Genomic DNA, 20,717 nt, shown 5'->3' with positions numbered 1-20,717 from the left:
CTGTTTCTTAAATTAATTAATAATTTCATTAAATATTTTCAACGGGTTGACTTCGATATACCGCGTAGGTTGAGAATGTTTGTTTGTATCACTTTGTAAGTTATTCATATTATAGATACAAGCAGTTATTTTATTACGGATTTTTTTTATGTGCCGCGTTAAAAAGCCTAAAATATACCTCGCGACCAGTAGGTATTCATTATAAATGTATTCCATTTATGGGGAAAATGCGACACATTTGTACTGAATTCCACACCGGTGGTGCCGCAGGCTCTGCTAGTGTATTTATTTAGTATAGTATAAAAGGCCTAGAAACTAACAACTACTTACGATTATTTTACGCATTCGCTCTGCCTAAGGTCTTGAAGAATTGGTGAAATCAAATTTATATATTTGTAAAGAAGAAATAAATACAAGGTTTAAAGGAAACCCAATGTATTGGGTTTATTATGTATAATAATCTTTGTCAGAAAAAAATCGAGTTCACGAATCATTTTGAAATTTCATTAACGTAAATTTCACGACACTTGTACATTTTATAGCAATCTTTTTATTATATTTTACGTTGTTGATCATTCATTGATAATTTTACGGTTGTATTTATTTTAATAATATTTAAGTATGGGTGTTTATTGTTTTTATAACTGTGCACGTAATTTTAATGTAAGATAAATCATTTGTTATCTGCAATAAAAAAATGAATTGGATTGAATTAAATTAATTAGTTCGCAACTCACGAACTTTCATAACCAAACCATATTATAAATTTCTTGGCAACCTTAACAAACACTCGTTGAGGAGTTCCGTCCACATTGCACTCTTAAATTGCAAAGTTCGGTTCAGATACAGACTGCGCCAGCGTCACTGTTGCACTATTGCGGCGCGACATTGCTACCGCAAATGTCTTAAAATCCTGGCAACAACATCGCGGATAGCAGATCGCTGGTGCAGTGGCACCTTAACTGTTATATACCTTACCTTTCAGTTAACGTGTGGTCTGTATTTAAAATATGGAGCGGTGGCGCACGTAAGTTCTGTGTTTTCGTTTTAAATACTTCGATAGCAACATCTAGATACGTGTCTAATTTTGGCAATAGGGAAATTATGGAAACGTTCTTGTGCGCAAGCTCCTGACGACACTCCTGGGAACGGAGTAAAACATGTCGTTTTCAACAGCGTTTTCGACTTAAAATACTTGAGTGACCCGTTTTAATATATTTCATATGTCTGTGCCTCACGGAAGATTTATTATTAAAACGTTCTTGTGAATAATAACTTCATATTTACCTAGTATTTTTATGAAAGGTTTTGATTTGTTACTACTTATATTGCTACTTAACAGTTTTTTGTTGTAGGTATAGTTTAGAGTACTCTGACATGCCGACGATGGTAGCTAATGTGGCGGACCTGCTGAAGCACCTGGGGTTGAACATTGACGGCAAAGTTCGAGGTATATATAAGTATTAATTAGTTCGTCCAGGAACTATTCGGATCCTCAGAAAATTTTTTTGCTCTGGTCGTGATGAAAATTCATCAATTTCTAATAATATTGACTTAGGATTTCTATTGAGGAGCCTTTCGAATCCTCAGATATCAATTTTTAACATGAATAAAGGGGTAATTTTATGCATGGTATTCTCAACAAATCAAATTCAAGGGCCAAACAAACATTATCTAAGGTATTTTTGTTAAAATCTTTCAGATAACATCATAGCCATTAAACTAACAATACTGAACAAAATTATTTTACAAAACAGTTTGTATAGAATATCCATAAAGTAAGCAACCCGCATTGCTCTTGAGTGAATCTCAGTGCCCTAAATGTGCCTGTTCCAGTGATCCCAATTTTGTCGGTGATATGGACGGTGATAAGCGTAGTGCTATACTTCTACGTGTATGTGTTCTCGATCCTGTGGTACGTGTTCTGGCGCGGCACCGGCGACCCCGTGGTGGACGCCGTGCTGCTGTCGCTGGCCTGCGCCTGCATCATCGGCCTTCTGAAGCTCTTTGTTCTGCACTTCAACAGGTATCGAGCTAGATGACTACAGATGTGAGGGATGTACACAGGTACACAGTACTAGGAGGAGTTGGCAGAACAATCTTACTTGCTAGCATGAGTTGCGTTCTCGCGCGTGACTCCATACATCTAGCGCGACTTTAAGTATGGACTCGCGCGAGAGAACGTACTGGACGGATATTGCTTATTGATTAATCGGGAAGAGTCACAGCAGTGGGTTAACCCGTCTTTTTACCATAGCTCACTAAGGGAGCCTGGGTCCGCTCGAGAACCTCAAGGATTTTTGCAGATGTGTTGAAAAATATTGTATGTAACGTGGGTATTATTTCAGCCGTTTCACCCTTTTAACCCAAAGTATTGTTGGATCTGTAATAAAGAGTTTCTTGTTTATTTTGTTCTAGAAAAAGCTTACAGTATACACTAATAAGCTATTTATCGTACGACAAGCGGCTATGCCGGGAAAGCAGGATGTACCGGCGGCTGGTAAAGAATCTGCGCGTGATCAAGCGGCGAGCCTCGGCAATATGGATCTTGCTTGTTGTCAACGGCGCTTTTTACTGTTTTATGCCGCTTTTACTGCCGGGGAGGCATTTGGCGGAGGACATGCAAGTGATTTACGGTCAGTACCGGGGCCGGAGCAGACAGACCGAGCACGCACAGGTACGGTAACTGTGTGGTCGAGGGCAAAGGGTTCGTAAACTGGCTGCGATTACATCGCAATCTGCCTATGATTGATGTAGTTACAAGAATGTTTTCTTAAATTAAACGGAAATACTGATTGTTAGATAGATCGATAGATTAATTTACTTCTTAACCCGTTACCGTACACGAAGCCATATTATGGCGGATATGATATTCAACTCTATTGAAAATTACATACTTTAAAAAAGTGGCCAAGTGCGAGTCGGACTCGCCCATGAAGGGTTCCGTACCATTTATGACGTATTAAAAAAAACTACTTACTAGATCTCGTTCAAACCAATTTTCGGTGGAAGTTTGCATGGTAATGTATATCATATATTTTTTTTAGATTTTTCATTCTGTTATTTTAGAAGTTACAGGGGGGGGGGACACATTTTTTCACTTTGGAAGTGTCTCTCGCGCAAACTATTTAGTTTTGAAAAAAATGACATTAGGAACCTAAATATCATTTTTGAAGACCTATCCATAGATACCCCACACGTATGGGTTTGATGAAGAAAAAAATTTTTTTTTTTAATTTTATGATGTATTAAAAAAAACTACTTACTAGATCTCGTTCAAACCAATTTTCGGTGAAAGTTTGCATGGTAATGTATATCATATTTTTTTTTTAGATTTTTCATTCTGTTATTTTAGAAGTTACAGGGGGGGGGACACAAATTTTTTCACTTTGGAAGTATCTCTCGCGCAAACTATAAAGTAATATAAATAGTTAAATACTACTACTTATATAATGTATAAAAGATAGACTAATACATATAATTATGTACATATACATGATGGTGAACCTTATTTAAGTTCTAGATTTTTCATTCTGTTATTTTAGAAGTTACGGGGGGGGGGGGACACATTTTACCACTTTGGAAGTGTCTCTCGCGCAAACTATTCAGTTTAGAAAAAAATTATATTAGAAACCTCAATATCATTTTTAAAGACCTATCCATAGATACCCCAGTATGGGTTTGATGAAAAAAGATTTTTTGAGTTTCAGTTCTAAGTATGGGGAACCCCCAAAATTTATTGTTTTTTTTTCTATTTTTGTTTAAAAATCCTAATGCGGTTCATAGAATACATCTACTTACCAAGTTTGAACAGTATAGCTCTTATAGTTTCGGAAAAAAGTAGCGGTGACATATATAATCGGACAGACAGACGGACATGACGAATCTATAAGTGTTCCGTTTTTTGCCATTTGGCTACGGAACCCTAAAAATAAATGAATTCACAAACCTAAATTAAAAATTTCTCCAACAAACGCGAAATTGTAATTTTTCTGGTTCCGTAGTCTGTCCGTCTGTCCGTCCGATAGTGCTATAAAGCTGCAATTTGGCATGCGGACAAAGTGGTAAAAAAATAGAATTGGTGAATGAGAAAATTTAAAAACAAAGTTTTGCAAACTAAAGCGTGTCACATATCAAATGAATGGGCTCAATGTGAGGATCAAAAATATATTTTTTTTATTGTTCTAAAATAAACAATTTAGAAGTTATTCCAAATTACCATTCCCTTCCCTTTATCTCCGAAACTACCAGGTCTAAAATTTTGAAAAAAAATCACAAAATAGTTCTTTACTTTTTATATATCAGGAAAACCTATTAGAAAACTACAGTCAAGCGTGAGTCGGGCTTATCAACAAAAATGTCTTTAAATGGTTTACGTGAAATGTGGTAAGGACAGCTATTGTGAAGGCCGAGATTCGTTTAGAGATGAAGACCTGAAACGTCCCAAAGAGGAGTGGCTGAACGCGAGACTGAACGCCGAGCTGAGGGAAGTTAGTGCTTGAGGACTAACTGTGTTTGAACACAGAACATATACTTCCTACAAATATCGAGTATCTTAAATGCAAACGCTGATGGCCGAGCTCCGCGTAGGGCCAATTTCCCAAAGCGTCCCATTTCCTTTCAAACAAAATTGTACTTAAGAAAAAAATACGGCTAGGACGTCTACAAAAAAGACGCGAACGAGTTTGCTCTAAAATGTGTGTGATACTAGAGTGTGACCGCCTGTTGTTACCTCTTCATAATGTGCTTCTAATAAATAACATAAAAAATAGCGCAATGTACGGAACCTTTAGAACGCGAGTCCGACTCGCACTTTTCCGGTTTTTATTTAGGTTAAAGTTGGCTCGATAAAAATCTTCCGTCGCAAGTTTCGCGCGGCGCACTGTATCTTTATTCCTTTCTAATTTCCTGGTTTTGTGCCACGGAACATCGCGTAGTCTCTGCTTTGAAAACTCAAAAACGTTCTAAAATTATTGTACCATACTCAGCACGTGTAGCCAGCACGTAAATTATTAGTTAATATTATACTAATCACTACATTTTTTCCGTTCAGGCCTGGAACCAATGTTCGAATCTCCAAACTACGAAATAGCTCACATCCTATTTTGGATCACCATAATGGTGACCGTGTACTGCTCCGGGAGCATAGCCGCCCTCCTCATCACCTTGTCGGGCTACATCGAGGCGCAGATGATCGCCCTCGGCGACGAGATTCTCGACCTGTGGCCGGACGCGCAAGCGTTGACGTGCGAGACCGGTCAGGACGAGGACAAACTAAGGAACCTGTACATTAAACACCAGCTGGAGTACATCGTCCAAGCACACGCCGCTAACTTAGCTCTCCTTCGACTGACCGAAAGCATTTTCAGCAACGCCATCGCGGTAGAATTTTGTTTACTAGGCCTGGCCCTGATCGCGGAGTTGCTCGGTGGAATAGAAAACACGTATATTGAAATACCTTACGCCTTGAACCAGGTATCCATGGACTGTTTTACTGGACAGCGTCTCATGGAAGCGAGTCTAAGGTTCAGTGACGCGGTGTACGATTGTCAGTGGGAAAATTTCGACGCATCCAATATGAAAACGGTGTTGATGATTTTGAAAAATTCGCGGACGATGGTACTCTCGGCTGGGGGCGTCGCGGAGCTGCGGTACACCAGCCTAATGTCCGTCATCAAGTCCATATACTCGGCCTACATGGCGCTGCGGTCTACGGTTGACTGAACATTTTTACTTTGTAAATCCATAGTGCACTCAGATACAAGCACCATTGCACAGAGTATAATTATATCTTTAGAAAATAAAGTTCCACAGAAATCATATTTTATCTCGTTATATTATATATGGAACCGCGTGGAGGAGGCCTAAACCCAAACAAGGGTTCTTGTAACAGAACCATAATAATAACTAGGTATATACTGCTAACGTATAGGGATGCGTCAATAAAACTACGTGCTCGGATCAAGACTGATTCATTTATCTATATCGCTTACCCACCCACATGCATATTAAGAATAATAAGAACCTACCCACAACCCCCTTATATACTTTTCATTTTACAATTTCTGTATTTGGTTCAAATCATACATTTAACGATTTTATTCACAAGAACAAATATAAATAGGTACTTACACATTTTTCTTTTTCACAAAAAAGAACTTAATATCACAAAATTTTATAACGCAAAATTACAGGGATGGTATTAAAGATAAAACAAATCAGGCATTCAAAGAACAGTAATATTTAAATCACTAATTATATTTAAAACTTAGCAAAAAAATATTGTAATAATTCCATTATATTTTTTTATGGATGATTACTATAACTAGCTTATATCTAAAATAGGCCCTTGAGGCATTGTACCAAGGATGCTGGCGGCATTTCCTCGTTGTATCGCAATACTGATACGTTGTGCGAGGAAGCCGCCAGCTCGTCGGTCACCAGTTACGTCAACCAGACGTTTCGCGATTTCTCCAAAAAAACTTGTGCGCGCTGGGACCCCATGGACCTAGAGTTTAAACGCCAAAGTTTCATCTGTATTTTTTTATGGTAGGTTCTTTAGGTAATAGGTTGAAAGAAATTCAATGTCATCGCTAGAACAAGTTAAAATTTTTTTTTTCGAGTGTAATAGCTAGTTAATAATTTCATAAAGATATATTATTACATGGTAAATAATCATACAAAACTATTGAACAATATAGGTAGGCAGAATACAAAATGACATATCGTTGCAATATAAAATATATTTCATACTGATTATATATTTTATCAATAACATTCATTCATTAATATTTCAATACACGCATCAGAAATAAATGCTTATTTTCATCCTTAATTAGATAACAATGGCTAATAAAACATCATGCCACACATTATTTAATTGAAACTAATTTCATTTCACCAGGAAATTTACAACAAACATTTCATAAAAAATATTAAAACACATTCATAATCATGGTGACCTGCGACAGTGACAGGTAGATATACAATGCCAACATTTTTATTATAACGGCTAAACATTATTTATACCTATATTATGTTATTTTATAAATTATGAGCGGAATTCTTCATAGCAAAAATCAAACCGTCAGAGGGATTGACCTAACTGTTTTATCGACTTATCGATGTTACGGAATAATATCGCATTAGGTATCCATAATCAACTTAAAAGATTATTCTGTAACATTTGAACTCTTTGATAAGCAACTTGCATCTGCATATTCAAGTAAATATTAAAGTATAGAGTCCGAATATTCAAACAAATTTGTCCATCCGTACCATTGCCTCCAAAACCTATTATAACTAGGTGGGGCACATGGCTTAATGCAGCTATATATTATGCAGAAAATTTGGAATGTATTACAGAAGTAATTTCAAACTTAAATTAAAATAGTCGGCTGCAATAAGAGAAGCAAAAAGAGTACTTAGGCACAATAATTTGAGAAATGATCTGTTATACATCAAAAAAAGTTATGGCATTTTATGTGAAGCAATAATCAAATTACAAACATCCTGTTTATCCTTATTAGACTCTCTTCTAATACTTGACCAGGTGAGAACTATTCTAAATTGGTGTGGATCTCACACAGTGCAAATAAAACTTTGGAAAAGTACTAGATAGAATTCCGGACTACGACATGATACGCAAATATGCTGATTTTATAGAAAAAAGTGATTACAGCCAAAACACCGTTATCGAGTACTACAAATATGCTCCTGTTACTTCAACTGAGGTAGAACGCTCGTTTTCATCTTATAAATGGATCTACAATGAAAAAAGGAGTAATTTGAAAGGTGACAATGTTGAAAAAATAATGACTATTTTCTTTTACTACAGGGCAGATGAAGAAAACATATTTAGTACCATTTAGATTTCGACTCTGTTATTTTGAATGAAGATTAGTTACCTACTCTTAGCAATATTTGTTTTTAATTTTTCATGATAAGTTTCATATAGAAAATTTTAAATAAAAATATTTTCTGTTTTATTCTTTACTATTATACTAAAATACAGTGGCGGTCAGCTAATTAGGGACACCGTTAATTTGTTTGTATGTATATCCAAATTAATTTAACTTTGTTTCGTTAAGTGACAAATATTTATCGATAAGTCGATAAAACAGTTAGGTCAGTTTGATTTTTGCTATGAAGAATTCCGCTCATCTTAACTACTTAATACAGGTTTTCTTTACAAAAATAACTCCGTTATCTGTATTAAATGGTTTCAATCTTATGTGCTGTACGAGTATAAAAACAATGATGAAGTGTCAATGCAAGTTGAACCTTATTGCTTCATGTTTATAGGTACCTATCAAATTGTTCAGTTATGTATAACAATCCATCTTCGAAACTGCACATACTATCAGCCGGCTGGCTGCTAATTAATACTAATCAGGAGGAATCACCACCCTGCCAGAACGAGTGACATTATTGTTATTATTTGGAGCATGTTCGGATACTGAGGCCGTGTCGATAGTACTCGATAGCAGCACGCTGCGCGTGCGACTGAGGTAGCGGGGCGCGCGCATGCGCCCTAGCGTTATCATTATTATCACTCGATATTGTGATATCGTCATAAGGTCGGGGACACACAGGTAACTCCGGGCGATATTCCGAATCTAATATAAGATGACGCCTGTTTCTCACCAACGTACCACCCTGCATCAATTGAAATAAATATGATCGGATACCTTTAATATGCAAAATTGCGCCACTAACCCATTTCTTATCTACTCTAACCTTAACTTTTTGACCGGGCATCAATTGCTTTAAATTACGGGCCGTCTTGTCGTACTGCTGTTTTTGTTTATTTTGTCTCTTTTCTAACTCTGCCGTGACATTAATTTGGATTTTAGGATGAAGAAGTTGGGGTGCATACGGTACGATTCCACGAAACTTTATATTATTCAATAACTCTGATGGAGATGCTAAATATTCTAACAGTGCTTGCCTGAAGAAGTTTTTTCTACACTAGTTTTTTTAAGTATATTTTTCACTGTTTGGACGCTCCGTTCGACTTGCTCATGAGATTGGGCATAACATGGAGAAGAAGTAATGGCTCCTCTACATGATGGCCCAGCGCTGGCCCAGCGCGATGGCCATTATGCGATGGTTGAAACACCACTACACGATGGCGACATTCAGTTGCGATCTATTCGTTTTCCAAGATGGACGTGGAAGCATAAGCCGTTGCAGCATGTTATTTATCCGCCACGTACCATCATTTTCTCAATCTGCACAATAATAATAATAAAGTAATTAAAATGAAATGACGTAGAAGATTGTGGTGGATGTTATCTATCCATCGAAACAAATAAATAAATAAACAAATATTATAGGACAGTATTATTACACAAATTGACTAATTGTAAGTTCCACGTAAAGCTCAAGTGTTGTCGGTACTTAAGTAGACAACGATATACATAATATATACATATGTATAAATACTTAAATACATAGCAGATATCCAAGACTCCAGAACGAATATCCATAAATGCTCTTACCAGGATTTGAACCCGGGAGCATCGGCTTCATAGGCAGGGTCACACAGGTCGTCAATTAAATCAATTTAAATTTGTGCAATAACTCTTCTAAGCTTTAAAACGCTACTGAAAAATCATTACTTGTCTCTTCCTTAATTTGCCACTGTGTAGATATATATTTTACATACGATATGTAATTATGTATGTATATATATTTAGATATGTAGGTATCTAATATTTATTTATTTTAGTACTGATATATATATTGGTATACTTATTTATTTAAATTGTAAATGTACTGTATGTACAGATGTCTATCTGTTATAAAAACTTTTTTTTAAATATCCTGCTACCTTATTAGTCTATATATAGTGGTCTTTATGTTTGGGGTTCCATGTTACGCTTTCTCCCCGATATAATTCTAAAAACTTTATCGTTTCGTGATGCGGCCACGTACTCGTCATTTTTAATCGAAATAATACACATCACGAACGTCCTCACTCGACCGCGATCGAGCACGCACTGCGGGATGGATGATGTCACGTGTAGATGCGTACAGCCATCGCTGGCCCACTACCTTTGATGTGCGGGCGAAAAACCGACACCGCGGCCATCCCATCGCCATCCCGCCGCGCCATAAGCCATCCGACACCACTACCCTCTCTACACGCTGGCCCAGCTTAGTGGGCCACTATGATGGTCCATCGTGTAGAGGAGCCATAATATGTTCTAAACACCACTGGGCCAATAGCTGACATCACAATGTCAAGTATACCCTGATGACTAAAAACTATTTTAACTGCTCAATAATATGGCCAGACTGTAAACAATTTAACTCTAGAACTTCCAAGAACTTACTAAAATAATCTACTATCAATAAATATTTTTTCTCCTTAAAGTGGAACACGTCTACCCCAACCTTTGACCATGCCCTGTCCGGTATCTCATGTGGTATCAATGATTCCTTTCCATTCTGGTTTTAAAAAGTAAGATATGCTTGACAATTTTTAATAAAATCCTCCAACTGGCTACTTATATTTGGCCAAAATATGGATTCACGCAATTTTAACTTGCATTTCCCTAACTCTAAATGTCCAATATGCACCCGCTTTAACATTTCCTTCCGCATAGCTACTGGAATAATAATACGATCACCCTTCCATGCTATACCATTCGCGACCGTCAATTCATCACGATCCTGCTTATGCTCCGGCCAGCCTTTTGTAATATATTTTATTAGTTTGTGGAATACTTCTGACGCTGAAGTTATTCCAAACGGTAAACGCAAAAATTTATACCTTCCAAAACTCGTATTAAAGGTAACTAAATCGGTACTATCCTGGTGAAGACGAAGCTGCCAGAATCCTTGCTTGGCATCAAGGGTGCTAAAATATTTGGAACCTCCTAGATTGACAGACATTTCATCCAACGTTGGCAATTTAAAATGCTCACGCCTAATCGCCTGATTCTATTCCCTTGGATCCAAACATAGCCTTATGTCACCGTTAGCCTTCCTCACAACGGTCATGCTATTGACCCAATCCGTAGGCCCCTCAACTCAACTTTCGCAATAATCCCATCACCAACCATCTCATCCAACTTATTTTTAACACTATCTTTCAAAGCTACCGCCAATTTTCGCGGTGCGTGTACCACTGGCCTAACATTTTTATTTAATTCAATCTTATACGAGTACACACTCTCGGCATACACCCTATTTATTCAATTGCCATCAGCGAAGTACTTAACGCGTTCAGTCTTATGGGCACACTGCCAATGGCAGCAGCATATGGGATATTTGTAAATATAATTTAGGCCCTATACTTTAAAATAGGTCAGTTAAGTTTAGTTTTGTACGGTTCCAGTCATTCTTGTTGCCAAGAGTTGTCGGTAATAAAAGTTAGTAATCAATTTCAGATGATTTATTGATAAATGTACATCTCATTTACATGTCAAATAGAAATAGAAAATATTAATATTTAAATTATCAAGTTAATAATACATCACACGAAATTTCATAGATAGATAGATGAATAGAACACTCTTTATTGGCACACCTCAGTAAAAAGTTACAAGAAAAGAAACAATTGATTAAATGTAGAGGCAGACAACAGGCGGCATAGGTACATATTGTTATATTATTTTTATTTGCAGAATTTGAATATTGTTAGAATCAATGATCTTTTTGCAGAAACTCGTTTGCATTGTAGCACGCAAGGACAATAAGAAGTGTCTTTAGTGTTTTTTTGTAAATGAAGCATTACCAAACACTAGTTTCAAGCAATGCATTTTGACCAGTGGACTGCATTTTTCAACACTTTATAACATCCCGTTCCAAAGTAACATATGTTTTATGCACTAACAGATTTTTTCTTATTAGGAATGATAATAACAATTAATATTCCCTACCATTCGTATTCGCATTCACATTCGGACATTCGCATCCTGGGTATTCGGATTCGCATTCCCGAATGTGAAGTACACGACATTCGTGACATCCCCGGTGCCGACTGCGTGTGGGTCTTTGGGTAGATTGCCCGTATGTTTTATAGTTATGTAGGTTGCTACGAATGTATGTACAAGCAGTCAGTATGTATATAAACACTTGGTAAGGCAAGGATTTTATGAAGTCTGAATATGTCTTTAGCGAGACGGTCTACCAGTTTTCGGTCTATGATGCGCAAAACTCGCTTTTGCATTTTGAAAACCCTGTCACGATTAGCAGACAGAAATGAAGTGGATGTAACCTAAGTATGCTTTCCTCAATGCGACTTGCGTCAGTACATTTGGACCGTCCCACTTGAGTCTCACGGTTAGGTCCGCTGGGTCAGACGCGGAGTATGCAGCCAAAATGAAACTTGCCAAATACGAGTACACTGCCCTGAACCAATTGTACGACTTTGTACCAGTTGCAGTCGAGACTGCGGGACCTTGAGCTTTGGAGGCGAAGTACTTCGTAGGGGATTTGAGTAGGCGGCTGAGGGAGAGGGGGATCGTACCTGGTTCAACAGATCTCATTGGCCATTCAGCGTAGTGTTCTGTTTGTAGGAAAGCAATAAAATTATACATTATTTCACTCCTCGAATGCAACAGTACATTTTAATGCAATAAAGGCTTCATCGTTGAAATTGTCTAAATACCAAGCCTTTTATAAAACGCTACCTATATATACACGTGCACTACCATTTAATTCGGAAACGTAAAACATAGGTGCCTAATCCAAGAAATATATAAACTACCGACTTCTATTTGTTTCTAACACAGGCAAAAAAGACAAATATACATGAAAACAATTACAATAAAAAATAACTAATTAACAATTAAAACTGTCTATACAACAGTACAAACAATCTAAAACTAAAATTAAAGTATATAAGTTACCCAACTACTCGAATAAGCCATCCTCCCGCAGCTGCAGGCCCGCGTCTTTCCCGTTGCAAAGGTGCCCGTCAGATATAAGTACTTTCGAAATATCTGAATACTACATTTATTATCAAATCTTGTATACCTACGTCTACATTACACAACGACTGAAAAAAATTCACACTATATAAAAATACTTACCATTTAGGTTTAAAGTTTGGATATCATTATTTATAAAATAAATATCATGCTCCTTTCATGCATTTCGCTCATCGGTTATAATAAATATTGTTTACACCTATTTATGTACATTTTCATATTAAATTATGTTAATGATTCTCTCTGAAGAACAAGGTAAAAGATTTTTAATTCTTACTCGTGTCTCTATACTTGTACATATGCAAATTCGCATTGTTTAAAGCGATTCACGTGTTACTAATTATAAACCTACGGCCCGATTCAAACTTTAAGATACGTCAAATATTAAGTCTAGATACGATATGGATCGGATATGTTAATGTCAAAAGTGACGTTTTGTTTAAAGAAACGTCAAGCATCAAGCATGCGCATCCGCACACTTATACGTTGTTTAGAAGATATGACCCGACCCTGCCGGCCATCTACATATACGTTGTTTAGAAGGTATGACCCGACCCTGCCGGCCATCTACATATACGTTGTTTAGAAGGTATGACCCGACCCTGCCGGCCATCTACATATACGTTGTTTAGAAGGTATGACCCGACCCTGCCGGCCATCTACATATACGTTGTTTAGAAGGTATGACCCGACCCTGCCGGCCATCTACATATACGTTGTTTAGAAGAATACCTATGATCCGACCCTGCCGGCCATCTACATATACGTTGTTTAGAAGATATGACCCGACCCTGCCGGCCATCTACATATACGTTGTTTAGAAGATATGACCCGACCCTGCCGGCCATCTACATATACGTTGTTTAGAAGATATGACCCGACCCTGCCGGCCATCTACATATACGTTGTTTAGAAGATATGACCCGACCCTGCCGGCCATCTACATATACGTTGTTTAGAAGGTATGACCCGACCCTGCCGGCCATCTACATATACGTTGTTTAGAAGGTATGACCCGACCCTGCCGGCCATCTACATATACGTTGTTTAGAAGGTATGACCCGACCCTGCCGGCCATCTACATATACGTGTACCATATTTTTATTTTTGTCTGACATTTAAAAAAAGTATGGCGTTTAAATTACGTGTGGAAATTTCTTTGATATAATATTATTTACACATCAAGTTACATTTATAATGTGAACAAGAGACAATTAGCGATTTTGAGAAATTCAACCCCTAAGGGGGTTGAAAGTTTGTATTAGGTACAAATTATATTTTGAGGTATTTCTTTAAAAGAGAAGAAAACTCATTTCAGCGTTTTTTGAAAAGTCAGCCCCCAAGGTGGTGAAAAAGGGAATGAAAGTTTGTATGGAGATCAAATATTTTAGTGAGTGCGGGACATGAATCATTGCATCAAGACATATTATTAGAATAAAAGAAAAGTAATTTCAGAGTTTTTAAAAAAATCATCCCCTCAAGCCTCCAAAAAATCCATCCACTGGGTTAATAAGCGGTTGAAAGTTCGGATGGGGTTCAAGTTTTATTTTGAGCTAGGAACTTAAGACTTTGTAAAAAAGTATTTTATTGAAAAGAAAAATCTACTTTCACCGTCTTAGAAAATTCATCCCCTCTTTAAATAGGGGTTAAAAGTTCAAATCCATTACAAATGCCTTATAACTTCTTCTTCTTCTTTTCTTCTTTCTTGGTTATTTCCACTTTCCTGATAATTCAACCCCTACGGGGTTTAAAAATGAGAGAAGTTTATACGGGGATACGAGTTATCTTTTGAGCTAGGAACTTGAAACTTGAAACTTCTTAAAAAGGGCATTATGTTTAATTATACGAAAACGGATTTGACCGGTTTTGAATATTAATTCCCTAAATTGATGAAAAAGGGGCTGACAATTTGCAACAAGAACGATTTTTTTTTATATATTGAACTTGAAATGTCGTAAAAAGACACAATAATAGAAAACAAGGAATGTAATTTAACCATTTTTAGAAATTTATTCCCTATGGGAGTTAAAATAGCTTTCATTAAAAGTTTGTATTAATTCCCTTAATTGGTGAAAAAAAAAGCGTTTAAAGTTTGCGTCGGGAGCGAACATTTTTAAAATAGTGGATTGAGAATCTTCATAGGGGGTTGAGAGGGATTATATCGAAAACATTTATTTTCAGTTAGGGGCTTGAAACTTTGTAGGTTGTGACAGACTAATCTCATGCGTTGTATAATGATTAACCGTCCCTACTGCTATATTTTGCTGCATAATGTTCTATACTCATGTAGAATATATAACCACCAACATAGAAATCCTATATATATATATATATATATATATATATATATATATATATATATATATACACACACGCATTTATATATATATATAAATGCGTGTGCCCTGACTGACAGAATTCATCAACGCAGAGCTGAAACTACGAAAAGCTAAAAAGTAGAAATTTGCACACAAGGTTGCATTTATATGTAGAGTTAACAAGAGAAAGAAGCGATAAAAAGAAGTGAATGTTTGAACAGCGTTCAAGTTTATTAGTATCATATTTTTCTCAAGCTTGCAATGAAACGTTGACATGACTTTCTTCGAATTAAGGCCGGAAATACTACCTAAAAACGTTAGTGACTCATGGTACAAGTTTAAAATTTTAGTACCATATGTAAACGCTTGGAACTCTGTACACTTTCTCCATACATTTTCCGTAACGTTCTCGATATCGAGTAACATTATTTTATTAATCATTTTTATATTAAACCCATACATGACGACTTCTTCAAGGCGACATATTCCGATCTCATGGTAGCCACACAGGTTGAACGTGATACGCTGATAAAGTGAGACCTAGATAATTTGGCAGCCATTTTGACAGCCCAGACAGTGCAAGTGTTATTTTTAACGCCAAACTTCTACCGATCTAATTATGACGTTTACTTAACACTTGCACTTAATACTTGGCCTATCAAAATCACTGCCATCTAGCTTGGTCTGACTCTACGTATTGATCCTATTGAGGTTTATTTTCCAAGTATTACTTTATATTTTATTAAGATTATCAATGAAATTAGGTTTAAAATGGATTTTAAATTATTCATTTTTATATGTGAATCAGTGGGAGTTCATTGCCATTATTGAACCTTTTACCTCAATTGTTCATTTAAAGTTGACCTTCAGATATAAGTAGGTACTACAAGTGAATCCTTAGAGCGTTTTCACATTGTCCGATCCGATATCGGATCACTCATCACTTGTTGCCTTAGGGCACTCTCTAGCATCTGCCCACGATATCGGAGCGGTAGGTACTGTCATGGGGCCATGTCGGACCCCGTCAGCTATGCGTATGTGTAGATATGTAATGCTTGCTGTAGAGTGCGTGATCACTTGATCAGTGAAGACGCCGTAGTGTCGCAGAGATTTACACTCAATAATAGACCCGTTGACTTTGTTCTACGTTCAGAGCAGTCAGGTCAGAGCAGTCTGTATTTCTGTAACAATGTAGCTCAGATACATAGTATACATACTTTTATATCAAAGAAAGTGATGATGAGATTTGTAGGACAAATCACTCGGCTACTATGTATAGTTTGGCAGTTTTATTTATGTTTGAGCTAGGCACTGATATCGAGTTACTTTAAAGTCACATTTAACTCTTTTTAAAGAGATTTTAAGCAAACTCGGAACTCTTATCGTTTTGCCTCCTAGCCTAGTCGGTAGTGACCTCTCTACTAAGCAGAAAGACCCAGGTTTGAATCCTGCTAATGTCATTTTTTTATTTATGTGTTTATCACAAATATTTGTTTCGGAGTTATATATGTTTTCTATATATTTAAGTCTCCTCTTTTAGGAAGAAGAAACGTTACCCCGGCATTTTTGCCACGGCTCACGGGAGCCTGGTGTCCGCTTGACAACGAATCCCCAGAATTGGCGTAGGCACTAGTTTTTACGAAGCGCCTAACCCTCCAACCCAGAGGGTAAACTAGGCCTTATTGGGATTAGTCCGGTTTCCACACGATGTTTTCCTTCACTTAAGCGACTGGTAAATATCAAATGATATTTCGTACATTCGTTCCTAAAAACTCATTGGTACGAACCGGGGTTTGAACCCGCGACCTCCGGATTTAAAGTCGCACGCTCTTACCGCTAGGCCACCAGCGCCTCAATCGTGCTTTCTATGTATTTAAGTATTTATATATAATTCTAAATTGTCGTCTATTTAGTACCCAAAACACAAGCCTTATTGAGCTTACTGTGGGACCAGGTCGATCTGTGTAAAAATTGACCCATAATATTCATTTGTTTCTTATTCGCCATGTGCGTCTATCGTCTGTCTATGTGTGCAAAGCCCCGTCCGAAGTTGGACCGACATTAGCAAATGTCGAACACCGAAAGTCGTATCCATCCAATACCGGTACGGGCAATGTGTAAACGCTCTTATAATAACTTAAGTTTATAAGAAACTGTGAAAATGATGTACAAAGCAGTACGCGATCAGCGTATGATAAATAATATTAACGGTTTCATATAAGATTTGTCTTCAGCTTTAATTCAAATTAATTGAGTTGAAATCATCAACTGAATCAAAATACGCTGATTTTGTGTTTGTGTCACCCAGTACTGATCCGACTGTATCGGTGAGTGTTCATTTATCTTTGCTTATTTATCATCATCATCAACCACGAATATTTGTTTGAATGTTTAGTTTCGTTACCACAAGTATTGTATAATAAAAAATAACGAATAGTGAATACATTTTCACCGTATGCTCATATGACGGTAGCAAAACGGCCAAGCCATATATTTTGACTGAGGTGTAGAGTTTGTGAAGCCAGGGCTTGTAGAGTTAGAAGCTTGGCTCTACAGGAGATCTGATAACTTTTTGACGATGCGAGCCTTATGGTTTCGTCTTGGCGACATTTTACATGAAAATGTTTTTGATGGGATTGTATTTTATTTTTTATTTTTTTATTTTTTTTTATACCACGACGGTGGCAAACAAGCATACGGCCCGCCCGCCAGCAGTCACCGTAACCTATGGACGCCTGCAACACCAGGGGTATTACATGCGCGTTGCCGACCCTTTAAAAACCTGTACACTCCTTTTTTGAAGAACCCCATCATACTGTAGCCCCTCGGGAAAACCTCGGCAGGAAGCTCTTTTTATTGATTGTAAAAATTATGTGCCCTGTTTGCTGAATAACGGATTGTTAGTTAAGTATATATTATCATGCGGTTGGCAACCCTAATTACCATGATATACCAAAAAAATACACATTTAATAATAAGTAAATAACGAAGAAAGCTTATCAATATCATGTAACGTAACACTAAGGGCCGATACAGAGGGTCTGCAATTTGTATGGGAACTCCACGCCGACTGCACGCCAACTGCAACGACGGCGTGCAGTTCCCATATAAGTTGCAGTCGGGTTACAGTCCGTCTGTATCAGCCCTAACAATAAATACCATTTAATATAGGAATGGCGCCGGATACCAAAGAGAATGAGCCACTAGTATCCGAGCCGAAGCTCGCCGAGCCGCGGGCGCCAGCGGCCCCCACACCGGAGCCGCGGAAGTACACCGTGCGGTACTTCGTGGTGCTCAAGTTCGTGTACTGGCACCTCGGCGCGCTGTACGGGCTGTACCTGGCGTTCTCTGCCCACTGGGCCACTATAGTGTTCAGTACGTATTTTACTACATCTACTAATCATGGCCATCAGGCCACGGCGGGGGCACGGGAGTGCCGGAGGTACCTACACAGTGCGGCCCCTCGACTAACCTCGTGGTGCTCAAGTTCGCGTGCTGTACGTACGTAGCTCAATACGTACTTGGCAAGTGTGCTTCCTCTATGTTGCATCTCCTTTAGCTTTAGCTGGCCCTTTTTACTTGCCATATGGACACATGAGGTGGCCATATGAACTCTGTGATAAAACAACGCAACTTAATTGTGTTTGGGTTTGTCATTTCCTATATTTAAAAGACATTATTTCCCACCATCGCAGATTCACGCGGTGTACGGCTGCAGTCAAAATTACACTCTTTAGAGTACCTTTTGTAGCTTGAGTTGCTGAACTATACTATGCACGTACATTAGCAATGTCCCGCTCATATAGCGAAGATTCCGAGCCTAATTCAATATTGCCTCTTAATGTTAATATTTCTGTTAAAATAATATTTGGCTAAGCATATTTCCGATTGAAAATATAGACGATAAGCTTATGTTTAAACACTTATATTAATTTACACTTTAATTAATTTAAATTTAGCTAGTTTCGAAGACTTGTGAATGCAATAAAACATTTTATTTGTTATTTGGAATGGTGGTTTTGGTATCACAAAGATGTCATTTTGTTATTATTCGCGCGTGCATTTCGCTCGTACATGTTTATACATGTATTGTCGTGTGTAAGACTCACGAGCTAATGATAATAAAATGATATCATTTTGTCATTAAATTGTAGGTATATTGGCCTCACGGTAATCTAATCCTACCCACAGAGATTAAGAAGAAAATGTGAGATATGAATTTTGTTGTAATTCAATAAACCGCTCTAATATTTGTTAAAAAGCGGCCAAGTGCGAGTCGGACTCGCTCATGAAGGGTACCGTACCATTTATGACGTATTAAAAAAAACTACTTACTAGATCTAGTTCAAACCAATTTTCGGTGGAAGTTTGCATAGTAATGTATATCATATATTTTTTTTAGATTTTTCATTCTGTTATTTAAAAGTTACAGGGGGGGGGGGCACACATTTTTTCACTTTGGAAGTGTCTCTCGCGCAAACTATTCAGTTTAGAAAAAAATGATATTAGAAACCTAAATATCATTTTTGAAGACCTATCCATAGATACCCCACACGTATGGGTTTGATGAAAAAAAATTTTTTTTTTTAATTTTTAAGTACTTATTAAAAAAAAACTACTTACTAGATCTCGTTCAAACCAATTTTCGGTGGAAGTTTGCATGGCAATGTATATCATATATATTTTTTTTTGATTTTTCATTCTGTTATTTTAGAAGTTAGGGGGGGGGGGACACATTTTTTCACTTTGGAAGTGTCTCTCGCGCAAACTATTCAGTTTAGAAAAAAATGATATTAGAAACCTAAATATACCATAGATACCCCACACGTATGGGTTTGATGAAAAAAGATTTTTTGAGTTTCAGTTCTAAGTATGGGGAACCCCCAAAATTTATTGTTTTTTTTTTATTTTTGTATAAACATCTTAATGCGGTTCATAGAATACATCTACGTACCAAGTTTGAACAGTAGAGCTCTTATAGTTTCGGAAAAAAGTGGCTGTGACATAATCGGACAGACAGACGGATATGACGAATCTATAAGGGTTCCGTTTTTTGCCATTTGGCAACGGAACCCTAAAAACCTACGCTACGCTCTGTATAATATTTAACTTCATTCATATATTTAACGCATACCTATAGTACAGCAATAAGAGCAGGATGCATTCTTACTACATGTGTCTCACTCTTATAATAATTAAATGCGCTTATTGTATATAATTAGAGCGAGACAGATGCATCGCTGTCCTAGTTAACCGGTTTTTGCCTCTCAACTTCTGACCTACGGGCTAAATTCATCGTGTGACAATTGTTGACTTTGGTGAAACAGAAAGAATATTTCAATGTCAATTTTTCTTGACACATATGTCGCACTTGTCAGGTTGGTGAAACAGGGGCCAGTTTCAGGCGCTGTTAATACGAGTAGGGCTGCCACGTTTCTGAATGCATCCAGCATGT

General features: G+C 37.2%; 2 protein-coding genes across 3 annotated transcripts in view; both read left to right on the top strand.

The window, feature by feature from the left end:
• Positions 1-324: 324 nt before the first annotated feature.
• The window catches only part of LOC133516771 (acyl-CoA Delta(11) desaturase-like), a 46,599-nt gene continuing 26,206 nt past the window's right edge, over positions 325-20,717 (top strand). The window contains exons 1-6 of one of the 2 annotated variants that reach the window (XM_061849724.1): positions 325-417; positions 986-1,027; positions 1,356-1,450; positions 1,837-2,026; positions 2,419-2,636; positions 18,434-18,637. In XM_061849724.1, the coding sequence (XP_061705708.1) occupies positions 1,011-1,027; positions 1,356-1,450; positions 1,837-2,026; positions 2,419-2,636; positions 18,434-18,637 (724 nt within the window). In that variant the 5' untranslated portion in view covers positions 325-417; positions 986-1,010. The remainder of the gene's footprint in view (positions 418-985; positions 1,028-1,355; positions 1,451-1,836; positions 2,027-2,418; positions 2,637-18,433; positions 18,638-20,717) is intronic. The other variant, XM_061849725.1, reaches the window with a different exon arrangement.
• On the top strand, positions 4,558-6,219 carry LOC133516773 (odorant receptor 22c-like). Its single transcript, XM_061849727.1, has one exon. The coding sequence runs from the start codon at positions 5,065-5,067 to the stop codon at positions 5,722-5,724; it is 660 nt and encodes a 219-aa protein (XP_061705711.1). The 5' UTR covers positions 4,558-5,064; the 3' UTR covers positions 5,725-6,219.

The sequence above is a fragment of the Cydia pomonella genome, chromosome 4, assembly GCF_033807575.1.
Source record: "Cydia pomonella isolate Wapato2018A chromosome 4, ilCydPomo1, whole genome shotgun sequence".
In the NCBI taxonomy this organism is placed as follows: Eukaryota; Metazoa; Arthropoda; class Insecta; order Lepidoptera; family Tortricidae; genus Cydia; species Cydia pomonella.
This window is presented reverse-complemented; position numbering and strand designations above follow the sequence as displayed.

Coding starts and splice junctions, on each gene's coding strand:
- LOC133516773 (XM_061849727.1), top strand. CDS start 5,065: ATGTTCGAATCTCCAAACTACGAAATAGCTCACATCCTATTTTGGATC.